General features: G+C 34.7%; 2 protein-coding genes across 4 annotated transcripts in view; one reads left to right on the forward strand and one right to left on the reverse strand.

Moving 5' to 3' along the window:
* GLMN (glomulin, FKBP associated protein) overlaps positions 1–17,364 on the forward strand; it is a 34,739-nt gene extending 17,375 nt beyond the window's left edge. For both annotated transcript variants that reach the window (XM_032361275.1, XM_032361276.1), the window contains exons 8-19: positions 868–1,055; positions 2,856–2,909; positions 4,288–4,318; positions 4,423–4,512; positions 5,845–5,886; positions 6,378–6,451; positions 7,682–7,766; positions 8,257–8,366; positions 9,064–9,127; positions 16,211–16,334; positions 16,938–17,020; positions 17,125–17,364. In XM_032361275.1, the coding sequence (XP_032217166.1) occupies positions 868–1,055; positions 2,856–2,909; positions 4,288–4,318; positions 4,423–4,512; positions 5,845–5,886; positions 6,378–6,451; positions 7,682–7,766; positions 8,257–8,366; positions 9,064–9,127; positions 16,211–16,334; positions 16,938–17,020; positions 17,125–17,241 (1,062 nt within the window). In that variant the 3' untranslated portion in view covers positions 17,242–17,364. The remainder of the gene's footprint in view (positions 1–867; positions 1,056–2,855; positions 2,910–4,287; positions 4,319–4,422; positions 4,513–5,844; positions 5,887–6,377; positions 6,452–7,681; positions 7,767–8,256; positions 8,367–9,063; positions 9,128–16,210; positions 16,335–16,937; positions 17,021–17,124) is intronic.
* Positions 17,365–18,097: 733 nt separating this feature from the next.
* C10H1orf146 (chromosome 10 C1orf146 homolog) overlaps positions 18,098–22,041 on the reverse strand; it is a 32,927-nt gene continuing 28,983 nt past the window's right edge. For both annotated transcript variants that reach the window (XM_032302964.1, XM_032302965.1), the window contains exons 3-6: positions 21,682–21,775; positions 19,447–19,615; positions 18,988–19,066; positions 18,098–18,278 (exon numbers count right to left, since the gene is read on the reverse strand). In XM_032302964.1, the coding sequence (XP_032158855.1) occupies positions 18,144–18,278; positions 18,988–19,066; positions 19,447–19,615; positions 21,682–21,775 (477 nt within the window). In that variant the 3' untranslated portion in view covers positions 18,098–18,143. The remainder of the gene's footprint in view (positions 18,279–18,987; positions 19,067–19,446; positions 19,616–21,681; positions 21,776–22,041) is intronic.

A 22,041-nucleotide genomic window follows, 5' to 3' on the forward strand; every position in this document is an offset into this window, starting at 1 on the left:
CCCTTATGACCTGAGATAGCAGCACTTTTTTCCAAAGTCTCTGGTGCCACTGATGAGTGTTCTCCTGTCCACTCTGTGTCTAGTCAGACAGTGGTCAGTGGAGCACTGTTCCCAGAGTATTCATTTGAATAGTTAGTTTACTATCATTTCATGCTATTTGTATGTCTCACATTTTTAGTTTGCTCTCAAATACCTCTGAAGCACTTCAAAAAAATGATAAAATATACATAACAAAATTTACTGTTTTAACCATTTTTTAAGGGTACAGTTCAGTGGCATTAAATACATTCACATCGTCATGCAACTGTCACCACCACCCATCTCTAAAACTTTTTCATCTTTCCACCCAGGTCCCTCATGTTGTTGGCAAATTTATCTCCTTGAAGGTATAGATTGAGGTCCCCATTTGCTTGTTGGCTATTTGGTCAGGGACCGCTTTCAGCTCCTAGAGGCTATCTGTAGTTTCTTGCCACACAGCAATCTCTGCAGGCCCTCTCATAACATGGCAGCTTAGTTCTTTAATGCCTACAAAGTTGAGTTTCTGACTCTCAGGGAGGGCCTGGTCCCTTTTTAAAAGTCATCTACCTGCTTAAGGCAGGCCCACCAAGGATAGTCACCATTTTGAATTACCCCAAATCAAGTGATTTGGAACCTTAAATACATCTGCAAAAATCCTTTTTTTGTCATAACATAATCTCATTATGTGGTGACATCTTGCCATACTCTGTTGGTTAGAAGCAAGTCCAGCAGGTCCCACCAACACTCAAGGGGAAGGGATTATACATGATGTGAATGTGGCTGGGGAGGATGGGAAGGACATACTAGAGCCTGCCTCCTAGAGCTTATTTTTTTAAATCTGTTTTACAGGGCTTTTTATCAGCAGTTGGACATCCTTTCCCCAAAATGATTTTTAATCATGGAAGGAAAAAGAGGACTTGGGACTATCTTGAATTTGAGGAAGAAGAAGACAAACAGTTAGCAGACTCTATGGCTTCTCTGGCCTATCTGGTATTTGTACAGGGCATCAGTATTGATCAGCTTCCAATGGTCTTAAGGTAGGAGTTAATGTTTGGTTTATTCATCCAATTCTAAAATTATCAATGAGTATCAAACTCATTAATCTAATTTCCAGTATGTTTATTAAGGTACTAATACATTTTAAATGAAGTATAAACAAAAGCTATTTTTATTAATAATATGGCCTATCATCTTTTAAAGCTGGTAGTACTCAAATAGTGAAAAGGTGTTTGGGGGATGGGGGGAGTAGGGTTGAAACAGACCTAATTATGGGGACAAGAATCAGAAAGTACGAAGCCAGACACACCCAAGGGCTTGGTTTGAAGCCATAAGGTCTATAAGGGAGGTCCATAAGTTAGGGAACTGGTTAGTTACTCATGCATGGGGTGGTCTAAATTGCCATCATCTATTAATTGGATTACTCGTAATCCTGAGTATTTATTTATCCTTAATCCCTTTTAATCCAGCTCTTTCAAAACACAGAGTAGTCTCTTAATGAAAACACTTCAGTGGCTATTTGTTGCTCTGAAGTCTAAAAATCTTCACATGAGACAAGCTTATGCATAATCCAGTCCCTGCTTGGTTGTCTTGACTTACTTTCTACTGCTTTTTCTTTTGTTTACTATGCGCCAGTGACAGACCTTTTTTTGGTTTCTTACTCAAATAGAACCTTTCTGATGTAGGGCCTTTGTATATGCTTAGACCATCTCTAACTTTAAATGTCACTTTATGAAAAGTCTCTTATCACCCAATTTAGGTTGAATCTTCCTTTTGTAATTATCTTAACCTTATCTTCCTTTTCCTATAAAGTTTATCAAAATTATTTTTTAAATATATAATTTTATAATGTAATACTTTTTGGACTTTAATATCCATGATAATAAGGATAACGTGCTTGTCTTGCAGGCCATAGGTGTCTTTGTGTGCGTTTATATATTTATGTGTGAATATACCTGGGGATATATTTCTGTGTAAATACTGCAATAATGGTTACCACTTCCATGTTCACCATGTACTAAACAGCTTTGTATGCATTATCTAATCTTTACAGTACTATGAAATAGAGCATTCATATTTTCCAGATGAAAGTAACAGGCTTAGACAATTTAGGATATAAGTCAATACATACTTACTTAATTAGTGGGATAGGTAGATTCAAACAGTTCTGAGTAGGTCGTGGTGATATAGTGGTGAGCATAGCTACCTTCCAGACAGTTCTGTCTGACCCTAGAGCCTGTACTCTTAATCATACTACCACCAAAATGACTTAGGTACATATGTTGGTTTGCCACAAACTGGGTAGTTTTAAAATAACAGAAATTTACTGTCCCATAGTTCTGGAGGAAAGAAGTCCAAGGTTAGGATGTGGGCAGGACTGGTTCCTTTAGAGGGCTCTGAGGGAGAGTCTGTTTCATCCTCTCCCCTGTTTGCTGGTGGTTTGCTGGCAATTCTTGATGTTCCTTGGCTTGTAGATCTATCACTCCATTCTGCCTTCATATTCATATAGCATTCTCTCTGTGTCTGTCTCTGTCCAAATTTACCTTTAATATAAGAACACGAGTTGTACTAGAATAGGGCTCACACTAATGACCTCACTTTATCTCCAGGGTGGGGAAGTTCTTGTTCTGTCCTTGTCCATTCCAATTAAAAAAAAAAAAAAAGGTGGCCCTATCTCCAAATAAGGTCATATGCTGAGGTTCTTTCTGGAGGTTAGGATTCCAACAGTTGTTTTTGGAGGGGGGACAGTTCAACCCATAACAGTATTTGTGTATATAAAATTTCTAAAAATGTATGTGTATGTGATATATACAAATATGTATGTATGTTGTCTATTTTAGCCCATCGTACCTTTTGCAATTTAATATGGGGCATATTGAAGTCTTTTTGCAAAGGTAAGATCATTTAGATGGCATCTCAGAATTCAATAGTAGTATTAAAGTAGTTCTTATTAAGAGTGGGGAAAACTACCTTCTCTTTGCCAGACCCTAATTAATTGGTTATTTTATAAAACAGTGATGTAAATATGAGACAAATGAGTTAAAGAGGTTTTACAACAAAAAAATCTCTTTTAAATATTAAAATACTGTCTTCTAAGGGAATTTCCAGTCATCTGCTTCTGTGGTTTCTTCCCTTATTTCAAAAGCTATAAAGTTAAAACACCTCTGTCCCACTGCAGCCTCCTCGATCTAAGAAGAGGTGGTCAGTAAAAGAAATTCATCCATGATTTTGCTTCATGGACACAATCTGAACTGCATTGAAAGGAAAGAGATATCTTGACCCCACCTTTTCATAATTTAAAGATTATTAAGTTACTGACAATGATTATATCCAATAACTTCTCTTATTTGAAGCATAAGAATGCAAGTCTTTCTCTTTAAAAGAATTACCAAGTAACAAATATGTATAATTCTTCCAGATAGATATTGAAGAATATTGCAAAACTCTATACGCTTTGTGTTATCTTGTAACATGTTTAAATTAACTCTTGTCATCAATCAGGACCTTCAGTAGTATCCTATAGGAACATTAGTGACAGTTTATCAATCCCATCTCTTCCCAGGTGAAGGAAGATTTGTAACATGGCAAATGTCCAAAGCCTCGGCCTACAAGGCAGGAATTTCCAAGGGTCTCCTGGCACAAGTAGTTATTAACTCTGTAAATTTACTGTATTATGTATGTCTTAATGATTTTACATTCTTTTTAGTCTCTGTTATAATCAAACAATCAGAATATCTATTGATTTGAATCTTAAGTTCTATATTCTTAGGATTTCCAAACTATTTAGTCATTAAACAAAAACACTTTTGACTCCTTGCATGGTTAGGATAAGAACTTAGGCCTTAGATAATATTTTTTGCCACACAGCTTAAATATTTAGGTAAAGATTATACACCTTTAAAAAAATACTATCACAAATGGAAAGCATTTACTTCATATTTGAAAAGATTTTACAGATTAATCAACTGGAATACATAGTATATCATGTATAATTGGTTTCTTAGCACTTGTTGTTGAAGCTGTTGGTTGGTTACTAGAAAAGAAGCCCTGAGAGGGCAGATTGTGGTCAGATTCGGATGTCAGTAACAAAGTCACAAGATAATCAAACATGGATTAAGAATTTTGACTAAGTTCTTCAACAGAATTTTTCCTTAATGATACATATTTTTAAAGTCTTTAAATTTCAATTTTTGCTTTATTTTTCCTAAAATGAGGAATCATTCTTTAACAGTTAAGAAAACCATGTTGATAAATTTTAATATTCTCTTCCAGAACAGAAGAGTCTGTTTTCTCCAAAGGAGTGGTAAGATTTGTTTGCATCCATTGTAATATACACACAGCCACTGTCAATAAATACAGCTGTTGATTTTGCTATATATGTATTTCTGCATATATTTTAATCTGTAGGATCTGTTGGAGAATGGTTTATTGAGAATAGAAGACAACAGTCTACTTCACCAGTACTTAGAAATCAAGAGCTTTCTTACTGTACCTCAGGTAAGTGAAATGTGTATTCTAATTTTGTCAAAGCCCCTTCTTTTTCTAAATTTAAATAAAGGTCTTTTCAGACTCCTCCCCTACTTTCTTCTTCATATCCTTTGGAATCTCTGGTGCCACGTTACCAGTAAAACTTGGTGTGATGGTGGAAGTGTTCTAGCTTTGACACAGTATGGAAGCTACTAGCCATACTGAGCACTTGAAATGTGGCTAAAGTTGATTAAGGAACTGAATTTTTAAATTATTTTAAACTTAAATAGCTATATGTGGCTAATGACTATCATAGTTGATAGCATAACACCTAGTGCAAAAACATAATTTCCTTCTTTAACACTTTGTTTTTGTAGGGATGTTACTATAGGAACCTTAGAAATGAAGTTCCTTTACTTGTAACTCAAGTCTTAAGGACTCCGTCAAGGCATGCATGGTCTCATTACTAGAAAGACATTTTGCTTTTTCCTCCTGTGATTTAATTTTACTTCATACTACTTATTAGTTATCATAGCCAAGTGGGTCTTAAGATGTTGATATATAAACGTGTTTTTCCACTATTTAAATAGAAAAACGTGGCTATTGTTACTAAATTAACACATTATTTTTAATGAATTGATTATATTTTTGCATGTCAGATTTCATTTTTTGCCACTCTAGAGAGAATTGTAAATTACAGTTGACTTCTAAATTTACACTTTGTAACACCCCACTCAGTTTTAATTACAAAATGGATGGAACTTAGCTTCCTTTGATGTAACAGTGGAATGAAAGTCTCAGGGAGGGGCACCTGGGTGCTCAGTTGGCTTTTAGCTCAGGTCATGAACTCAGGCTCCTGGGATGGATCCCCACATCTGGCTTCCTGCTCAGTGTGGAGTCTACTTGTCCCTCTCCCTCTGCCCCCATCCCCAGCCTCTGCCTCAAGCCATGTTCCTCTCTCTCTTCCTTCAAATAAATAAAATCGTTAAAAAAAAAAAAAAGAAGAAGAAGAAGAATAAAGAGGCTCAGGGAAAATTTACATAATTTTTATTTTTTTAAGATTTATTTATTTATTTATTTGAGATCACAAGTAGGCAGAGAGGCAGGCAGAGAGAGAGGAAGGGAAGCAGGCTCCCTGCCAAGCAGAGAGCCTGATGGGGGGGTTCAATCCCAGGACCCTGGGATCATGATCGGAGCCGAAGGCAGAGGCTTTAACCCACTGAACCACCCAGGTGCCCCAAATTTACTTAATTTTTAAATATCCTATCTTCACTTACAAAATTTTAGTATCCACCATTGATACTATAGTTGCCTGTTGTCAGTATAATCTATTAACATCTGAATTTTATTTTTTATTTCCAGGGCTTAGTCAAAGTAATGACACTTTGCCCCATTGAGACACTGGTATGTAAATGTTTTGGGACTAAATAATAATGAATTACAGTGAGCAAATTTAATGAATAATTTATAATTGACTCTTTTTTTAGTATATGTGCTGCCGAAGCAAGCACTATAATTGACTCTTGAGCACAGGGATTAGGGATGCTAACCTCCAGCACAGTCAAAAAGCCACATAAAACTTTTGACTCCCTAAAGATTTAACTACTAGTAGCCTCCTATTGACCAGAAACCTTACTGATAACAAAATAGTTGATTAACATATAGTTTGTCTGTTAGATGTATTGTATACTATATGCATATAATAAATTAAGCTAGAGAAAAGAAAATGTTAAGAACATTAAAAGAAAAACACAAGGGAAAAACATTTACAGTACTATACTGTTATCTGTTGAAAAAATCCACTTATAAGTGGACCTGCACATTTCAAACTCCTAGTATTCAAGAGTCAACTATAATCTTCACCTTATGTAACAATATTATTTGTTTTATTTTAGAGAAAAAAGAGTTTAGCTATGCTTCAACTGTATATTAACAAGTTGGATTCACAAGGCAAATATACATTATTCAGGTAGGTATCAAGAATGGTTGTCAAGTGTGTAGCTGATTAAACACTGAATTAATGCTATTTAATTATTCCAGGTTATAGTAATTAAATGTTTTACATTTAAGTCGACTCTATTTGGAAGCCTTATTATAATAAATTCTCTTATCCCTATAGGTAAAGAAGGGTTAGTCAAATATTATGGATACATATTATATAAAAATATATTATCATATACATATTATATGAAAAATAGTATTTCATTTTAACTAATTGAAATATTCAAAAATTAAAAAACTAAAGAGAGATTACATAAGAGATTGATAAGGCTCCTGCTATAACTTTACATGTCCATAATCTCCATTATTCACTGTTGAAATTAATTGCTCTGGAGTTATAACTTTGATAGGCTATTTACTGTAAGTTAATAGAGTTTATTAATAGTGCTATTTAAGGGGAAAAAGATTCTAGCAACTTTCTGAATTGAAGAGCAGCAGACCTTTGTGTAAAGCAAATGCAGACTTTATGCATCACACAGTCTCTGTCACAACTACTCAACTTTGTCTTTGTAGTAGGGGAATGGGTGTGTTCCAATAAAACAAAACAGGCACTAGGCTGAATTTGGCCTGCAGACCTAGTTTGTTGACACACCTCGTAGTAAATAAAAATGAGTTAAAAATAGATTTGGGCAACGTCAAAGTGCCAAGAACTCTTTTTTAAGGATTGGCCAATATTAGCACCCTTGATCCCATCTTCACTATTAATAAGACTTAGACCAGGTTTATGAAATTTTAATTTGATACTTAGGTCTTATACCAGCTTTCCTGTTCTTATCTACCTATATTCCTACCAGGAGATCCCCCTTTCTTAAGCCAGTCATACTAAGTTTCCTTTTATTGTAAGTAAGTTAGTCTAACAAGACTAATCTACTTGCACAGGGAGTAATTTGGGGAGTTTTTAGGCTATTTTACTAGTGTCCATTTTTGCTGTGTCAAGTCATTGCAACTGTATGCACAAAAGATTCACATTTGGTTTAATAGAAATTTATTGTTGGAAATCTCCAGTTAAAATAGAATTTGCTGGTTAGGGCAAGAACCACAAGTGACTTGGTAATTGGTTGATCACCTTGCTGTCTTCACTGATTGTTTTATTTCTAGAAATAACACATGGCCCATTTGAATTTCTAAAATTTTCATCATCATTTAAGTATAGTGCAGCTGAAGATAAATTCAAATGTATTAAAATTTTGCTTTTAAGGTGCTTATTGAATACAAGCAATCATTCAGGTGTGGAGGCTTTCATTATTCAGAATATCAAAAATCAAATTGATGTGTCATTAAAGGTAAGAGCATAAAGTTTTCATTATCTTTTTTACTTTGTAGGCTATATTGATTCATTTGTAGGATATATTAATGTGGACTTTTTCTTGTGGACTTTTTCTGTATCTATTAGGGCATATTTTTTCACTATTTCTATTTTTTAAAAACCTGGATTTTGAAATTTTGTTAACTGTATATTGAAATAGTATTAATTCTTTGAGCTGAGACTATGACTTCATTTCACTCTATACTTCTGAAGTATTATTGGAAATTTAAGTCTACTCTGTTTATGAATAGTAATTCTGTAGTAAAAACAGAAAGAGTGTTTCAGTGCTTTCAAACTGGCATCTTGTTCCTAGTGTCTAGAAAAGTGTGAAAGAATGGAAATGAAATGTTAAGAAGTATTTTTTAAATGTGTAATTTTATTTTTATAGTATAAAGGTATCAGAAGAACAACATGAGTTAATCAACTATTATTTAAAACCCTTCCCAATTTTTATTTTGCTTTTTCAGAGAACACATAACAACAAATGGTTTACAGGCCCACAGCTGATTTCACTTCTAGATTTGGTACTCTTTCTCCCAGAGGGTGCAGAAACAGATTTACTCCAAAACTCAGATAGGTAAGGTAACCATTACTAAGGTTCACATAGTAAATTCACAATAAAATGTGAAATCCTGTTTAGTGAACCTAAAAAAATAAAATGTATTTTCCTGTTATTTTATGAACTATGGCTATTTCATAAAACTACATAAAGATTTTCATATTTAGGTAATCAGATGCTATGTAAAAACAAAATTAAAAATTCCTCTTTCCAAAAGTATGATTAACAGAATGATTTTATACCTGTGATGTGCCCTGCATAATATACAAGTCATAGGGATTTGCAACTATAGCATTGTTGACTAAAAACTAAGAATTTCATGTATATAACATTTGGTTTGGGTTTTATTGTTTTGTTTTCCAGGACATCTAATTTTAAGTAAATTTTACTTTCTTACTTTTTACTAATTTTACTCTCAGTCTGCTAGCATGGATGATGAGCAGTGGTTGTAAGCTTTTATAAAAGGAATCTTAAAATTCAGGCAGTAAGAGATGTTACCTTCAAGTATGAAAGATAGCAATTTTCACAATTGCATTTTGTGAACTTGGAGAACAAGAGTGATAATTACTACTCCGAAAGATTTAAGAGGAGTAATTTCTAATGGCAAACACAATTGTAAAAATATACCCTAAGTTTTAACTTATTTTATTCATTGAAATTGCTGATTATATAAAACTGTACTGTAAGTAACAGATTGTATATTTTTAATTAACAGGATAATGGCTTCATTAAATTTATTGAGATATTTGGTTATCAAAGATAATGAAAAAGACAATCAAGTAAGTGAGTTTTTTTTTTTTAAAAGAAACAGTATATTCCAAGTGCACAAGCCAGTATTTAATATCTCACCCAGCTACAAAGGCTAGGAGAAGTACCAGCAGTTATTCTAAAACCTGAACTCCCAGGAGCCCTTACCACCCACACCCAGCTTCCCTTTCCTTTTCTTATTGAACCTCTGCCATCTTGCTGCAAGCATTGTATGTAGATATGTTGGATATGTTAGATATACGTTATGTTATACGTTATGTTAGATATGTTAGATATGTAGATATGTTGCATATGTTAGATATACATAGATATGTTGCAGGTCCTGTGTTAACTAAATTTTTGGAGTGTGCATATGTTTGGGAGTCTGTTTAATTGCCTCCACCAGTAAGTCATGATTTACGTATAAGCTGTCTAAAATAAAATTAGCTGATAACTTGATATCCCCTCACCAGATATGACTAATTTGAAGCATTTTCAGCACTAAAACTGAAATCTGTTAATATCACCTTCTGGATAATGTGTAGGAAGATTATTGTTTTTTTCTTAATAGTGCATCATTAGAGGTATTCAGTGAAGACAAAACTATTTGAGGGAGATTTGTCCTACAGTAAAATTAGATTTGCTTTTTATCTTCTCCTTTCTTTCTACCGATTTTCTATTCTAATAGTTGCTCTCCCATAATGCGTCATCTCTATTAACTATAATTGAATCACATATGTAGTTAATCTGCTTTTTGGGTTTTGTTTTTTTTTTAAGAAAATAATTTAAAAAATGAAAGTATTTTTCCATGGGGCTCGAGCTTACCACCCTGAAGTCAAGTGGACCTGAGCTGAATCAGAAGTTGGGACACTTGACAGACTGAGGCACCCAGGAGCCCCCGACTTTTATATAAGGATGCCAAAGAGCTTTTTTTTCCTTAAAGATTTTATTTATTTATTTCACAGAGAGAGAGAGATCACAAGTAGTCAGACGGTAGGGAGCAGGGGGCGAGGGAAGCAGGCTCCCTGCCGAGCAGAGAGCCAGTGTGGGGCGTGATCCTAGGACCCTGAGATATGACCTGAGCTGAAGGCAGAGGCTTAACCCACTGAGCCACCCAGGCATCTGATGCCAAAGAGCTTTTTAAAAGAAAATTTAAACATGATTTGGAATGAAAAGTTTATAAGAAAAGTAGCAGTTTCTTCCCTTTTGACTGAATTTAGTAGATTCAGTGAACTGACCTCCTATTTATCCCTCCTCAGTCAAAAAGTTATTTGCTACTATTGACTAGTGCTTATTCTTCCCCAGCATCTTATTGTGAAGCTTTTTAAACATACAACCAAGTTGAAGATAATTTTACAGTGATCCCTCACTGATTTACCCACCACCAAGTTGCTACCATTAACATTTTAGTCTACTTTTATCATATATCCATCTTACTACCTTCTGTTTACCAGTGTCTTATTTGTAAACTACTAAGAGCGTACTTCCCCTAAATATTTCAGTAAACAGTTAAATATGTCTGTAGTTTTTCTGAGATTACATGAAATGCATAGATTTTAAGTGTATATCTCTGAGTTTCAAAACTGGATAGATCTGTTATCCAAATCTTTATCAAATACAAAATATTGGTACGCTGTGTCCTTTTCAACTTACTTTTTTATTTTTTAATTTTTTAGATAATGTAGGCATTGAAAGGATCTTTAACTTGCACAAGGGCACATACCTAGTAAGTGGTAGAGATAGCTATGACTTTAGGCAGTGGCCAGAACCTTTGAATCACAAAGTATATCCTGACTCCTAAAGGAGCTTCTGGTAAAAAAAAAATAAGAAAAGATGGTAAGTGAAATTCAACAACAGTGGAGGCCCTGAGGCTTTAAGAAGGTGTCCTTGGAGTAAGGTATGAGTTTACCTTTTTAGTAATCTGGAAAGGCTGTACCTATAAATGATCTGATTTTTGATTAAGAGTGATTAATTTATTAGGTAAGGAACACAGTGTGCTACAGAGGCAGCAAATGGGACTTTGCCCAGAGAAGGAAGGCAGAGCAGTTTAGGATTGTGGAATATCTCCTATTATTCCACAGATGCCTCACTTATATTTGGTTCAAATGCTGTATGGTAAAGAAAAGGATATAACCAGTTTATAAGATCATTTTCTTATTTAATAGTTTAACAAAATTTCCTAGGGAGGTGCCTATATGGCTTAGTCTGTTGAGCATCTGTCTTCAGCTCAGGTGATGATCCCAGGGTCCTGGGATTGAGCCCCGAGTGTAGGGAGCCTACTTCTCCCACTCTCCTCTGCTTGTGCTCTCTCACTCTTTCTCTCAAATAAATAAAGTCTTTTAAAAAAAATTTCTTGGGAATCAAATATTCCAAAGTATTACTATGCAAGTTACCATATGAATTCTTATACTGAGGAGATTAGGGGAAAAAATGAGTGCAAGATGGCAGCCTGGTATGTTTGAGACATCTTAAGAACCTATTTGTTCATCACAGAAACATTTCTCCCAAGTGCAGTTTTAACAGGTCATATAGACAGATACATGAAAGGTAAATCTGTTTGCTATGGTTAATCAAAAAATGAGTTTCTGAATTTTATAAAGTTTGATTAAAGAAGAAACAAAATAATACCCTATTGAGGCTGAATTATGGGTAGCTTTATTCAAAGACTCCTACTAGTACTTTTGTTTGTTTTAAGATTTGAGAGAGAGTGTGAGCCTGGGGGTGGGAGCACAAAGAGGGGCAAAAGGAGAAAGAGAATCTCTAGCCAGTTCCTTGCTGAGGAGGGAGCCTGCCACAGGACCCTGAGATCATGACCTGAAATCAAGAGTCAGATGCTCAGGGGCACCTGGGTGGCTCAGGTAGTTGAACATCTGCCTTCAGCTCAGGTCATGATCTTGGAGTCCTGGGATCAAGCACTGCATCGGGCTCTCAGCTCAGTGGGGAATCTGCTTTTCCCTCTGCTTCCTCCACAGTACTCTCTCACTCACTCTCTTTCTCTCAAATAAATAAATTCTAAAAAACAAATAAAAGTCAGATGCTCAACCAAGTAAGCCAACAACCAGGCACCCTTTACTAGTACCTATTTTTGACCAGTTAAGCATGCTGAGAGGTGAACTAGTCAGATGAAAAGCTGAAAAGGAATCAGAGGGTATACAGGGAAATTAAGAACAGGATCATTTAAGTACAAAACAAAATGATTCATAAATGAATAATAATCCATTTCTTTTTCTGCTATTTTGGGTGGCTGTGAGCTGATTTAGTCTTTTCAAAAGTCATTTTCCTTTTCATCCTATTTCTCTTCACCCTATTATCTCTGCATGAGTTATAGGTACCTTCTCCCACACTTCAGCTTCACAAAACTGTTCTTGAACCTCCATCTGTACTGGTAAAACCAACTTAGTTTTTATACCTAGTGTTCTGTTTGGTATCTTTATTTATTTATTTTGATAAGTATCTTTAAATGTTAATTGTTTTGAATTACAGTAATTTATTCTAATACATAGCCCATAATAATTTTATCACTCACCTTCTATCCTTTCTACTTACATACGTTCCCATCTGCCTGCTTACCCATTTTTGCCCTAAATGATATTGTAGTATGTTGACTGAGTAGGGTCAGGGAAGCCACGGAAGATTATAAAGGCCACAAGTACCAGGAATTTTTAAAAACTGAGTTATGTAATGTATGCAGATTTGCTTTTCATTTAGGAAAAATACTATATCTGGCATATATATACATATATATATAATTGCGTATCATCCATATTTTGGGTTTTTCATTTATTGAAACATATGCTTTGTATATTATTTGCAGAGCCAGATGACTTCAGTGATACACATTCCTTATTATTACAATATTAATAATGGAAATAATAGAAGTTCTGTAGCATTACTTCATAAATAAGAATCCTTTCCAAATAAGGAGGAGGAAAATTGGGTGTTAATTCATTTCCTTCTTTTATTTCTTCATTATCATGATTAACTATCTTTTGCAGGTCCCTGTCTGTTTTGGCAACAAATTTCATTAGATTTCAGAATTACTTAGTCTTCCTTTTTTTTTTTTTTTAAGATTTTATTTATTTGACAGAGTGAGAGAGATCACAAGTAGACAGAGAGGCAGGCGGGTGGGACTGTGTGGCAAGCAGTCCCCACTGAGCAGGGACCCGATGTGGGGCTTGATCCCAGGCAAGGGCAGAGGCTTAACCCACAGAGCCACCCAGGCGCCCCTAGTCTTCCTTTTTTTGAGACAGGCTTCAGTGGTGCATTTTGAGTTATATAGGTCAGCTTTAAAACTGAAAAAACTTTCATTACTACATAAGTGAGTCTACTTGGGAAAAATTAAAAGAAAACATTTGTGAAAACTGCACATTTTTATTTTTATCCTTATAACTACTTTTTTTGATTAAGTTACTTTTTCTAGACACTGAATATAAATCTTAAAATGATTTTCTTTGTAGTATTTTTTAAAGATCTAGTAAACTTATTATAAGAGAAAATTTATTTCCACAGCTTCTACACTCCTACATGCTTCTAAAATTATTACAGTTCATCATATGGAAGATTTGTAGAATTATGCTGAATAGAATGCACAACAGATTTTCTGTAACCTAATTTTGCCACAATTTTATTGCCTTATAAGTTTTAGGATTATGGGCCATATATTAGATTATTGTCATTAAAAACAATTAAGCTCTTAGGTTGCCTGGGTGCCTCAGTCAGTCAAGCCTCCAAATCTTGGTTTTGGCTCAGGTCATAATCTAAGGGTCATGAGATCAAACCTCTCACTGGGCTCCATGCTCAGCACAGAGTCTCACTGAAATTCTCTCTCCCTCTCCCTCTGCTCCTTCCCCCACTTGCCTATTCTCTCTCCCTCTCTTCTCTAAAATAAACAAAATCTATAAAAAACAAAAACAAGGGGCACCTGGGTGGATCAGTCAATTAAGCATCTGTCTTCAGCTCAGGTCATGATCTCAAAGTCCTAGGATTGAACCCTGAGTTCAGCTCCCTCCCCCACTCATGCTTGCTCTCTCTTTCTCAAATAAATAAAATACTTATTTAGTAGCCATATCTGAATATTTAAAATGTGAATTTAAAAAATTTTTAATTAAAAATTCATTTTCTCCAAGATGGGACTGGGGAGGGCGATAAACCATTAGCGACTCTTAATCTCAGGAAACAAACTGAGGGTTGTTGGGGGGTGGAGGGCAGGGATAGGGTGGCTGGTTATGGACATTACAGAGGGTATGTGCTATGGTGAATGCTATGAATTGTGTAAGACTGATTCCCGACATGTACCCCTGAAGCAAAAAATACATTATATGTTAATTAAATAGATAAATTCATATCGTGAAAAAAAATTCAGTTTCTCATTGGCATTGGATGTGGCCATTTTAGATTTCTGTAACTTCACATATATTCCTAATGAGAATCACCTGGGTATTTGTTCTTTTATGCATATAAATGCAAATTTCTGGGGTTAGCCCTAAATCTATTCAGTCTCCAAGTAAAGCACAGAAATCTACATTTTTAACTAACACAGTGAAGTTTGAGAACCTCTATATAATTATGAATAAAATCTATTTTATGAGATGTTTGTATACAAGGTAAAAAATATTAACTATTTAAAACTGAATAATTAAAAGTTGATTACAAAATAGGTTTTCAAGTGGTCCATTTCTAGTTAAGGATAATTGGGTTCCTAAGTTTCCCTTTTTTTACCTAAGATATTTTCCTTTGTAAAGAGTACTTGGTAACTTAATACTACTACTGAATTTTCTCTTTCCTCTTCTGTCTCCTCCTTCTCTCTCTTTATCCCCAATTCTCTCTCCTCCTTTCTCCCCTACCTCCAGCCCCTCCCCTCCCATTTTCCTTTCTTCCTAATAAAATTAAGACTTTATGACACTCTTTCTTTAAGTATATAGGAGGAAATACTCTTGGAGTAAAAGCTTAAAATATGGATGACAGAATAACCTTAAGCTATTTTAGGTAAAATCTCTGTCTACACTGATCACCAGGAAGTTCATAACAAATTTGTGTTAGAAATATTTCCATCAGGGCGCCTGGGTGGCTCAGTCAGTTAAGCATCTGCCTTTGGTTCAGGTCATGATGTCAGGGTCCTGGGATCAAGCCCCACATTGAGCTCCCTGCTCAGCAGGGAGTCTGATTCTCCTTCTCCCTCTGTAATCTCTCTTGCTTTCTCTCTCTCTCTCAAATAAAAAATATCTTAAAAAAAAATAGGGGCGCTGGGGTGGCTCAGTCAGTTAAGCAGCTGTCTTCGGCTCAGGTCATGATTCCAGGATCCTGGGACCAAGCCCTGCATCGGGCTCCCTGCTCAGGGAGAAGCCTGCTTCTCCCTCCTCTGCTTGTAGCTCCCCCTACTTGTGCTCTCTCTGTCAAATAAATAAATAAAATCTTTTTTTCTTTCTTTTTTTTTTTTTAATTTATTTTCAGCATAACAGTATTCATTATTTTTGCACCACACCCAGTGCTCCATGCAATCCGTGCCCTCTCTAATACCCACCACCTGGTTCCCCCAACCTAACACCCCCACCACTTCAAACCCCTCAGATTGTTTTTCAGAGTCCATAGTCTCTCATGGTTCACCTCCCCTTCCAATTTACCCCAACTCCCTTCTCCTCTCTAACTCTTAAAAAAAAAAGAGAAAGAAAAATGTTTCCATCAAGAGGGAAGGAAGGAAAGGAATCCTCTAAAACTAGATCTATAACAAGGATATCAATTCAAAGGTCATGAGTTGAAGGAATATATAATGTAGTCATTATAGGGATGGTTTTTACAGGGAAAGAAATGTCTCATCATATGGATTATTCTCAAATAATTTTCTCATGAATGAAACTTGTAAGCTACAGATCTCAAAATTAGGAGCTGTCCAAATGGTGTATTAATAATGAGTACACTGTCCAAAGTACATTTTTGTTTTTATTGGTATTCACATAAAATAACCAGATGTAATGAATGTATTAAACAGGAAACTGTCTTTAAAGGCAAGATCAGATTTTATTTTTGTTTCTCTAACTCTTAACATGGGTTTAATAATAGTAGGCAATCAAGAAATGTTGAGCCAAAAAACTAATTCTTTCATTAATTCTTCTGAATAGACTGGATTATGGACAGAACTTGGAAAGATTGAGAATAATTTCTTAAAGCCACTCCATACAGGACTTAATATGTCAAAAGCACATTATGAAGCAGAAATTAAAAACAGCCAAGAAAATAGCCAAGGTTGGTAATGTGCATTTTTATTTTTGGATAGTTCTAGAAATTAGTCAACTTTTAGAACTGTCAGTTATATTCAAAATAAAGAACTTTTTCATGTCATACTTGTTTATTTTCTAACAAACAAGGAAACATGACAGCTAAGTTATTTATAATTAAAATTATTTTTAGCAGATCTGTAAGCCAGTTAACACTGAAATTAGGTTAACAAAGATTTAAACCAAATTGAAGCATATTCTAGTTTAAAACCAGATTAAAATCAAATTCTGATTAAGAATCTAATTATACTACAAGTATTTCTGTTTGGATGTTACACTAACTTGGGTATGGCTCTGTCCATCCTCACCCTCAAGTAAATCTGTGCAAATTACAAAAAAAGAATCTTAGATCCAGAATTACTTTTTAAAATCAGCAAACAATTCTATAATAATCTTTTGCTCTTTTCTGTATAGCTATGGGGTATTTCTTAAAGGCATTACTAGAAATTTTTTTTTTTTTTTTTACTGTAATGGGTATAATAATGAAAGTGGCTTATAAGTTCATTATTGAAATCGGGGAGTTGTTTTCAATGGTTAAATGTGACACCTGATTTTTTTTCTTCTCTTACAGAAGTCCAAAAGTCTAAAGATCTTTGTTCTGTAACTGTAGGTGGAGAAGAGATCCCTAATATGCCTCCTGAAATGCAGCTTAAGGTAGATCTGAAATTTTCCTAAGTTATATCCAGCTGAAGACTTTTGGTTTTTTTTTTGCTCTAACAGCAACATTAATATAATACTAATTTCCCTTGGCACTGCAGGTCCTACATTCAGCTCTTTTCACATTTGATTTGATTGAAAGTGTTTTGGCTCGAGTAGAAGAACTCATTGAAATAAAAACAAAGTCTACCCCTGAAGAAAATATTGGGATAAAGTGAAACCTCCATTTCCTAAATAAAAACTAGTAAAGTACTTTATTTTCCCTTATGATTATTTAATACCTTTATAAAGACTTTTCTGTAAAATACTGCTAGAAAAATAAATGTAGCTTTTCCCATTTACTGGTTTCTGTGATGACACATTACGGATCAGTTGTAGTCTTTGGTTTTAAAAAGATAATCCACATGGTAAATAATGCCCATGTATGTATTTTGAATCTTACTTAGTTGGAAATCTAATACAAACTAATAATATTCTATTGTAATCTTATAAAATATAGTTGTATTGCCTTCCTTCATATAGTTGTAGTGAGTTTATAAATACATTTTACACTTTATGTTCCAATTAGCTGCCCTCTTATACTTCAGAATTCCTGGTGTCAAATAGGAATATCACACCATTGCAAAAGTGTACAGAGAGGTTTTCAATTAGGCCAGCTGGTTACTTCTCTTAATTTCTCTTTTTTTCCCTACCTCAAAAGTCTTATGGGGCACAGTCCCATCACCACCTGTCTAGCAGCAGTTATAATATGAACACATCTGCAAACATTAATTTTAGAAATACTGGCAGCCCTTGTGGAAAAGTTAAAAAGTGTACATGACTTTTCCTTTAGTCTAAGGGGCTCGTTAGAAAATGCTGTGTTTTTATTTTGTAGTAAATATTTTCCTTCCAACTTAACTTGTATCACCAAGAAACTGCATCTGAGTTTTATAATATGTGTATGTGCCAATTTTTTCTAAACATTATTAAAGGAATTACTCAACAAAGCTGAAAATCATTTTTAATCATATATATTTTATTCTTTTAAATTAAAAAATCTTTAAATATATATTTGAACATTTTAATTTAACTGGTCTAATTATTTTAACATTCTTCCAAAAGAACTTTTGTAATTGCTATTCTAATTTGGGTTACAGGAATCACTACTCAGTTTTAACTTTTGAAGTGTTTTCCAAACAGGACTTTGCTCAATGATGTAAGCCTCAGTTGTTATCATTCTATAGTAAATGCTATCTGTGTATGGTTTGGAGGCAGTCTGTAAGAAGTCATAAACATGCAACATTATTTATAGAAATAAGTATTTTTTATATTAGGATCATTTTATAATAACCATTTTATAATTTCATATAAAAAACTTCCACTTATTCAACAAGTATCTAATGACCTTCTTTGTGCTTAAATACTACATGTGAGTTAATTATGAGTAACAGAAAAATGCTTGGCCTTTGTCTTTAAGGAATTTCAAACAAGCCAAAAGTAGAATACTTTAAGAACTGCTTTAATATGGAGATCTCTTCCAAGTATAAGAGTAAAAATCACCTAACTCTGCCTAGGGTGCACTTCATAGGGGAGGACAAGCATGGAAAGAAAGTGGACAACTTGTGAAGATCATTCTATAAAATAGTATGTTGCACTTTGAAAGTTCTTGACTACAACCTGATCAATAATTATATTTTAGAATTTGAAGGAAGATTTAAGAAACCAGTAGGGCCAATGCAGTGTATATATGCCAAATGCTCTTTTGGTCTAACGTTAGTCATTCTTGGAGTGGCTACTGGAAGTGAATTGAGAAGAAAGGCTGAGTTCATGCTTCAGAGAGCTGCACTGCATGCTGAAAAAGCAACTTCTCTGAGGGGAAAAGAAGCAGAATATCTGTTAATTCTGCTCAAGAGGGTGTGCATTTTGAAGTCAGAAACCCTAAAATCTATGAGTGCTATATTTGCATCATTTTCCTAGTGACTCACCTTAGCCATAGTGCACATAAGATTAATAGCATTTACTGTGTTGTGTACTGGAAGTATCCGTAAGTTACTACCCAGGAATCTGAAAAATAATTCATAAATTAAATAGATCATATAACTTACACAGACATCTGTTAAGCAGAAAGGAGACAGAAACCTTACTGTCTGTCATGCCCTGCCCTATTCCACAGAGGATATGATATGGCTTTATATCCAGAATTTAAGAGACTAAAAAGTGTTCACTTTTGTTTTGGTGTTGTAGAAGAATCTCAGAAATCAGCATGAACTCAAACTTGTCACCCTGATTCCTAGAATAGCCATTAAACCTGAATTTATTAAATATGACAAGTTAACATTATAGTGTTTATCTTTTAGCAAAATAACTCACCTACTTGAAAAGGATTAAGAACTAAAGTAAATACATGTGATTTAAGAAAAGTCTATAGTACTATTCTTCCATACCTCTGCTGAATCCTGAACATCAGTTTCCATTCCTCAGGTCCATGGAGGGCAGCAGACAGAACCAAAAAACTCTTTTGGTGAATATTAATAAACTTTTCAATTTTGGCTAGGAATATTTCTTCAGCTGATATAAAGCATTCTTTAGCATCCATCAATAAAAATGCAAGTCCTAGGGAAGGTGAGCATAATATAAAACATCACTTTGTTGTAATAAGCAAATTTTTTTGTAAACTCTGTAGAATCAACAAAAGTGGCTATAATATAGCTCTAAATGTCCAGGACCCAAACCTGTAAGGAACAGAATTTGTTATAACAAAATTCGTATATTACAAAATGATTTAGGTAATTCTTTGAAATGCTTTATATAAAAGTATGACATTCTAGAGGAAACAACTTTTGTCAGTAACAATTTTCAAATTAAGGCACTTAACAATGAAAGTAATGCCTAATTTTAGTTAAAAGTTGTTTTTTTGTGTATGTTATAATGACTTTTTTAAAAACTAGAAATCAAAATCTTGAGCCTGCAACTATTTCTTAGAGAAACCTTTGTAAAGAACATTATTATTAAATTAAAACACTCTGTAAGCAGATAATCTAGGATTTTTTTTTTAAGATTTTATTTATCTGTCAGAGTATAAGCAGGTGGAAAGACAAGGAGCAGCAGACTCCCTGCTGAGCCAAGAAGCCCGATTCGAGACTCAATCCTAGGACCCTGGGATTGTGACCTGAGCCTAAAGCAGACACTTAACCAAGCTTAACCAACTGAGCCACCCAGGCATCCCATAATCTAGGATTTCTGAAATAGTATCAGGCCTTTAAGAATAGTCCTGAAGGAAAATTTGATCTAATTATAGCTCTTTAAAAGAGAAGGCAATCTGAGTAAAGTGATTATATTATTATATGCTAATTGAATGAACCTGGGAAGTTTATATAAACCTTCCTGAACCTAAGTTCTCCCATCTATAAGACTGTAATAGGGGTGCCTGGGTGGTTCAGTGGGTTAAAGCTTCTGCCTTCGGCTCAGGTCATGATCCCGGGGTCCTGGGATCAAACCCCACATCGGGCTCTCTGCTCTGTGGGGAACCTGCTTCCTCCTCTTTCTGCCTTGCCTCTCTGCCTACTTTTGATCCCTCTCTCTCTCTCTCTGTCAAATAAATAAATAAATAAATTTCTTTTTTTAAAAAGTGTAATAATAATTCTTTTATAGGTTTATTGGGAGGATTAAGTAAGATAGTATATATAAGTGGACAAGGGACACAGGAGTTATCAAAAACATTTCACTTCTCCCTAGAGGGCTCTCTATTCAACCAGGAAGGATGAGTTTGAAGTTGGATCACTTTAAGCCATTAGTTCTGTTTCTAGAAGGTTTTGAAATCTGCCTGTCTTCCAAAGTCTCTGCTAAAGTTACCATTCTATCTGCAACCCTCCTGGTAAAATACTTCACTTCCACTTCTTTTATCACTTTAGTCATTTCCCTACCACAAACCTGTGCTCTGTGCTGCTCCCTTCCCATCACCCTAGCCTTCTCACATCCTAATCTAATTCCTTCTTGTATTTTACCCATGGCCCTGTATTTTACGATTTTATGATTTGAGGAATTTCTATTTGTCTCTATTTGGTTCTTTTTTTTTTTTAGTTAGTATTTGTTTCCATTATATTCAGCAAACTCTTGTACAAAATCCTGAAAAAACATTCTCCTATATTATTTTTATAAATAGCTTTTGACCAATGTTGTGATGTTGGCTTCCTTGTTAATACTGGTAACACTTTAAGTACTGACTGTTGGAGAGATGGCTTTGTTCTACTTGCATCTTAGTTCCCAAGTATGTTGTTTTTACTGTCCTCTGCCAGATTCCACTGGTTCAGCTTTAGTTTTCCATTTGTTTAAAGAGGGAATGGGGGGGGGGGGGGTCTTAAGTAGGCTCCATGCCTAGCACAGAGCCCGAGGCAGTGCTTGATCTCACAACCCTGAGATCATGACCTGAAGCAAAAGCAAGAGTTGGATGCTTAACTGACTGAGCCACCCAGGTGCCCCCAATTATAATCTAAACAGGAATGTATGTTGTGGTTGGCCACATGCACTACTTTTGCAATAGTAATGGAGTTATACATTTACTTCCCACAAAAGATAATATCTTAAGTTTATTACCTGGTGATTGAACTACAACTATTAGAATTTATACTCACGTATTTTATAAGAGGCTTAAATCAAGATAGTTAACAAATACACCGTACCAGAAAGAGAAAAGATAATTGATCCATTTTCCACTGAATCTGAGTACCGAATCTTGTGGCTTCGATTTTCTAGAGCAGTTGCAACTTCGTAACTCTAAAAAAAAATTTTTTTTAGATGTGTCTGGAAATGAACAGTGCAAATCCAAGGACAATATTAAAGAACTATAAGAGAGTAAATGCAAACTTAGTTAAAAAGCAACTTGGAGACAGATTTTGACGTGCATTAATGTAAATTGGAAGGTGGTTGGTGGTGAGTTTCTTAGACGGTTCACAATACCATTAAGTGCCAGACATACAGAATAACACAAGGACACAACCAATTCATTTCTGTATATTACAGTTACTTTTATACTTTTTTTT

Source organism: Mustela erminea, chromosome 10 (assembly GCF_009829155.1).
Source record: "Mustela erminea isolate mMusErm1 chromosome 10, mMusErm1.Pri, whole genome shotgun sequence".
Classification (NCBI taxonomy): domain Eukaryota; kingdom Metazoa; phylum Chordata; class Mammalia; order Carnivora; family Mustelidae; genus Mustela; species Mustela erminea.